We start from the raw sequence: 6000 nt of genomic DNA on the forward strand, positions 1-6000 counted from the left end.
GCTAATGCATGGCCACTCATGACCAAATGGTTCGTTGTGTTGATGACTCTGCTTCGAGGTGCTCGAGTCATTTCAATAATATCCATGACGTTGCTGTGAAATGAAAAATGGGACATAAGAACTATGCCAGACAAGTCTTTTAGATAGATACAGATGTCTGATCCCACGTTCAGAGAAAGGCAATGTAAAACTTCTGCATTTTACTTCTTGTTTTCTTTCTTCTTTTTTTTTTTTTTTGGTGCCTTTTCGTTTGTCTTTAATTGAGCAATGCAACTCCCACGTACGAGATGTTCTGAACTCGAGACTCCCGTTGTTTATCAATCTCTGCGACTTTTTTGGTTGAAAAGAATGCAAAGGCTTCAATCGTCAACGCAATTCCAGCACTTTCACACAAAACCTGAAGTAGGACAACTTTAGTGGCCGAGGAATGAGTCGACTCTTGGAGGATACGAAAGTGGTTATCCCTCCTGGAAGAGAAAAGAAAAGAAAAGACAACTTCTCTTCCTGCAACTCTTCTTGTTTTCCTTGTTACGTGGCATCTTTCTCAAAGACTGAAGCTTTTTCAACAATGGCCTCGACCTCGCTCTGTATCCTAAGAAACTCGGGCAAGTTCCATGCTTTACTCTTCTTTCTCCTCTTTCGTTCCTTATCGCTCTGTTTGTCTGCAACAACAATCGACACACTCTTGCCGGGTCAGGACATCAGCGGCAACAAGACCTTAGTGTCGCCCAAGCAAGTGTTCGAGCTCGGATTCTTCAGCACTGTCGGGTCCTCCTCCGTGAACTACTACGTGGGCCTTTGGTTCCTAGACGACCCGTACCAGAAACCCATCTGGGTCGCCAACAGAGATAACCCAATGTTGGATTCCTCGGCCGTTCTCACCATCAGGTCCGATGGGAATCTGGTGATCACCGATAAGAGGCAGATTCCAATGTTGGTCAATAATGATATGCTTGCCCCTAGTAACAGCACGCATGCCACGCTTCTTGATTCTGGCAATTTCGTTCTTGTGGAGGGAGAGAGCCAGACCGTTGTCTGGGAAAGCTTCTTTTATCCATGTGACACGTTGTTGCCTGGGATGAGACTTGGGTGGTTCAATTTACGGACCGACAAGTTGAGGAAACAGTTCCTGGTCTCGTGGCGGACCCCATCTGTTCCTTCCACCGGTTCGTTCGCTCTCGGCATTGATAGTAATAACCAGACTGCGATCCGGGTGTGGCACTTCAACTTCTCACGGGAGATTGGGTATTGGGACCGCTGGAGATTGAGGTTCCTCTTCAACAGCTCACTGGATGACTACAATTTCAGTTACGTGACTGGCAGAGATGATATATATTTCACTTTCGCTAATAGGAGAAATGATAGCGTTTCCTGGTTTGTGATGGCACCTTCGGGGGAAATTCAAGCTTTCACTATGATAGGGAAGGAGATATCAATGATGTATAGTCCGATTTGCGAGAGTACTTCCTCTTCCAGTGCAACTGACTGCTTCCTCGAGCAGCCGGTGTCTTGCAGCAATGGGAATAACTTTTCTGAGATAGAAGGGGTGATGCCAAATCCTACTGTGTTCAATGACTCAGTTCGTCTGGGTATTAGCGACTGCAGCATCATGTGCAGAACCAATTGCTCCTGCACTGGTTTTGCTTCTTATCGAGACGATGGGACTGGATGTGTGTTTCATTACGAGGAAACTAGCTCCATTTTAGACAGAATTGGCCAAGGTAATGCCACTGTATACATCCGTGGGAATGCAACCAAAACTGCTGACCAAAATCCAAGTAGATCAGGTAAGCGTCATCTTAGTTCTTGAAATTGTGTCAAATCTCAAAATTATGTCAAGAAAACAACACATAACTCTATAACTCTGACCCCACAATGTTGCACTTACCTGGCTGAAGTAGATTTTATGTTTGCATATTGGCTTTAACTTTCATCATGAATTCATCATCAAGCGGTTCATCTTTGTGTTTTAAAGTTACCGTAGCATCCCCTTTTCTTGTTATATTGCTGCCGGTGTAGAAAATGAGACGGTTCTATTTTCAGGTTCTTGGAACAAGAGGCTGCTCTGGTTGATTGGAATCATTCCGGCGGCTATATTGGTCATTTCTGTGGCAATTTGCATCCCAAGAGGGAAATATTCCACCTGTCTAGGTATTCATTATGCCTGAACAAATTCATAAGATAGTTGTCTTCTTAGCCTAAGTAGTTTGCTTGATTTCTCAAGTAGCAGCTTGGAAGGAGAATTGGACCAACAAAAATCGAAGTTTGGAGCTGTTTCTACAACAACTGGGTTCAGCACGAGGTCAAAGCAACGACACCAGTAGACTTGATTCCGTCAGAAAGAGGGTTCATGAGCTCCCAATTCTCAGTTTCTCTTCTGTGGCAACATCTACAAATAATTTCTCCCCCGCAAATAAACTTGGAGAGGGTGGTTTTGGGCCTGTATACAAGGTAGTTTGCCCACCGAAGAACACTCGGTTACCAACACTTGGTTTCTTGTGGGTTTATCTTTTAGTTTTGGTTCATTTGGTCACTCTGCATTAGAAGCGGTGTTATGAAGTCATAACTCTCATTATGATGTTAAGTTTGATTCTTCAGCATTCCTCTAAAAACTCTTGCAGGGCGTGTTGCTGGGCCATGAATTTGCAGTAAAAAGACTCTCTAGGAAGTCCGGACAGGGAATAGAGGAGTTAAAAAATGAGGTTCAATTAATATCCAACCTTCAACACAGGAATCTCGTTAAGTTGTTGGGCTGTTGCATAGAAAGGGAGGAAAAGATTTTGATCTATGAGTACATGGCAAACAAAAGCTTGGATTCCTTTCTTTTCGGTATGTAACAGGATCATGGCTATAACTGGATCATGGCAATGCCTCTATTGATTTATAGTCCCACATTCACTTTTTGGGTCACTGATAAATTACAGATCCTAACAAGAAGCAACTGCTGGACTGGAGGAAAAGAGTTTCTATAATTGAAGGGATAGCTCAAGGGCTTCTTTACTTACACAAGTATTCTAGGTTAAGGATCATACATCGAGACTTAAAAACCAGCAACATATTGCTAGATGACGACATGAACCCAAAAATATCAGATTTTGGGATGGCAAGAATTTTTGGGGAGAATGAAGCAAGGGCAAGGACGAATAAAGTTGTGGGAACCTAGTAAGTCTCTCGCATATACGTTTAAAATTTGATGCCCATGTCTTCTGATATGTTTTAATTGTTTTCCTTTTCTTGAGCAGTGGTTATATGTCTCCAGAGTATGCTGTACATGGGCTTTTCTCGACGAAGTCTGATATATTCAGCTTTGGTGTTGTTATGCTTGAAATCATTAGTGGCCAAAGAAACAGAACTTTGGCTAATCTAGATCACTCTCTAAACCTGCTTGGATATGTAAGCAATTGCATTCTTCTTATGATCTCATATCCAAATCTCCTAACACTTAGCTTTCAAATGGAAGTACTGAACTAGTCCTCATAAACTGTCTGCATGTAGGCTTGGGAGCTCTGGAATAGCAACCAAGGCATAGCGTTAATTGATCCGGTGGTGGCTGACACATCGTCAAGTAGCGGACTGTTGCTATGCCTCCACATTGCTTTGCTGTGCGTGCAAGAACGCGCAGAAGATAGACCCTCGGTGTCAGATATTGTTACTGCATTAAGCAACGAAAATGCGGATCTGCCCCCACCAAAGAAGCCAGCGTTCTCAGCCAATATTGATTATTGTAATTCACTTCAACAGCAAGATCTTCTGACTAATGATATAAGCTACTCTGTCATAGAAGCTAGATAACAACTGTAGATACCACGTCAACAGCTTCTGCAGCTAAGATATTCTATTAATTTGTGAATATTCAGTCAAGAATTTGCATGTGCAGTGAGATTAGATCATTCCTCTAAATTCCTCAGCTAAAATTTTCTGAATATTCTTTTATTTGTCAAATAAACAGATTCCTGATTGTTGTGCAATGTAATTCTGAATTTCATTAGCTTCTTCTCAGCCTCATAGTAGATGAGTTTTTCCTTTATTCTTCAGAGATCATGAATTTGATGAATAATTCATGTCCACACCCTAGGATCAAGCCAAATAGAGAATTAGTTCCTCTTGTTTTTGCATTCAATGCCAGTTACAATTTAGCTGCTAAGATTCTAAAACGGACTGGCTTCCTCTCCTTTCTTGCTTTCCCTTTTCTTTTGGGTCAATATGCTAGTGAAATACATTTTGCATAAGAAGTAAACTGGATTCTCAAACTTCAAGGAGTGAACGATAACATAGTCAAATGGAAGACAGTCTGAGTCTCCAACCAGCATGTACCATGCTTGGTGTAAACGATTGTGGAATTTTTTGGTCCAATCACTTGGAGGTAAATCTGAACAGTTCTGAAAGCAATAAATTCTCCTACATGGTTGCTTTCCCTATCAAGGAAACGAAAGCTAATTCTTAAGTTGTTGATAATATCTCAGATGTCATTTTCTTATTTTCAATACATAGTGATCTTGTTCTTCTGACGCTGGTGCCTGATTTATTTATTTATTTATTTATTTTTTATGCTAGTGCCTTATTTGGGAATCCATTTCTACTGTAAAAGTGAATTTCCGTTTGATGAGCATCAGAGCATCTCTCAATGCAAAAAGCCTAGTATCACTAATACAGAATTTGTTATTCAAGACTAGTATCCTTTCAGATATACTGCAGCTATTCTGCTTTGGACTTTCTGGTTCCTCTCTTGTGGCTTTTGTCCATTGATTGTTTCTTAAGTATATGCTGCTCATCCCCGAGTTCTGATGACCGAGTTTATGGAATTAGAAGCTTTCCTCTCAAAAGGTGTGAATCCCGTTGTTCCAAAAGATTCCAGCATTTTTCCGCTCTCTGGTTAATTGATCATACTGAGCATCAAATGTTGAAAAGCCATGAGATGTTCATCTGAGATACAATCTGCAATAGAAAGAGCTGTTATAGGGTCAGCATTTTTGTTGATTCCCATGTTGATTGAATTGACAGGGAACTCAAATTAGGCGAAAATTGTTACTTTGTGGAACAACAGTGTTAGGCAAGTCTGCCAACTGATGCAAGTTCAGACTGTCCTAAAACTGCATAGAACTTGGATTGAGTATGCCCACGGACAAGGTAGTAGTGGGAAAGTGGCAAGAACTCAAGGAACGGAGCAATGTAAGAGTTACTAAGAACGCAGCTAGAGAAGAGGAGGTTTTGGGGAGACACACTGACTAGCAAAATGAAAAACAACAGTTAGATTTATTCTTCTTTTACATTGTAGTTGCAAGGACATCGCTACACTTGGGCTGATGGTTTTCCGTTCAAAGGTCTGGTATTTTAACTACAGGTTGCAATTCGAACCTTTGCAATGTTAGTTTATGACATTTCAGTCTTCATATTTGCACCAATGTGGGTAGTTTGGTTTTCTTTACGTTTTTTTTTTTTTTTTGTTTTCTTTACGTTGAGATAAGAGGAAAACCCTACCTCTTTTGGCTCGAAGTCAGATTGCTTCAAAGTTCAGAATTATCTAGTATTGACTTGGCCATTCCTACAGATGACACCATGTTTGAAAAAGCTAAATGATCATCATGATATTACCCGCTTATTTTCACTGCTTGGCAGTCGACCCAGTTTGACGTCACAGTTTCATTGTGCATCAAATCCAGTATGTTTGAATCATGTTGAGGATCACCATAATCCCCTGCATAAGTTTTCAGAAAATAATACCGTTTGAAGGACAATTTCTTGGCAATCAACATGGCTTTGAACGATTAGTTCAAAGAAGCGAAGATTTTTTTTTGACATTTTTTTTACCAGTTTTATGTGCGCATGCATATATTAAGCATTTTGATCCTTCTCCAGAGACCCTTCTGGTTCTAATGGAAGATATATACTGAAGCATGGGCATGCTAATTAAGTTCCCTTCTTTGAGAATTCTAAAGGCGATGGTGAAGAAGAAAGGAGTGAACGGATTATCATGACTCTTGTGCCTAAGAAACCAAGTCA

The 6000-nt window shown here is 40.8% G+C and overlaps 1 protein-coding gene across 2 annotated transcripts; it reads left to right on the forward strand.

Annotated features, from left to right (window-relative positions):
- The first annotated feature begins 450 nt into the window (after nucleotides 1-450).
- LOC104442562 (receptor-like serine/threonine-protein kinase SD1-8) lies at nucleotides 451-3890 on the forward strand. Of its 2 annotated transcripts, none has more exons than XM_039308888.1 (7): nucleotides 451-1787; nucleotides 2044-2151; nucleotides 2228-2451; nucleotides 2622-2829; nucleotides 2925-3162; nucleotides 3243-3393; nucleotides 3496-3890. In XM_039308888.1, the coding sequence occupies exons 1-7, from the start codon at nucleotides 569-571 to the stop codon at nucleotides 3790-3792; spliced, it is 2445 nt and encodes an 814-aa protein (XP_039164822.1). In that variant the 5' UTR covers nucleotides 451-568; the 3' UTR covers nucleotides 3793-3890. The 2 variants fall into 2 exon arrangements, with proteins under 2 accessions (XP_039164822.1, XP_039164823.1); XM_039308889.1 differs by having other exon boundaries at nucleotides 2231-2451.
- The last annotated feature ends 2110 nt before the right edge of the window (nucleotides 3891-6000 follow it).

The sequence above is a fragment of the Eucalyptus grandis genome, chromosome 3 (genome assembly GCF_016545825.1).
Source record: "Eucalyptus grandis isolate ANBG69807.140 chromosome 3, ASM1654582v1, whole genome shotgun sequence".
NCBI classification, from domain to species: domain Eukaryota; kingdom Viridiplantae; phylum Streptophyta; class Magnoliopsida; order Myrtales; family Myrtaceae; genus Eucalyptus; species Eucalyptus grandis.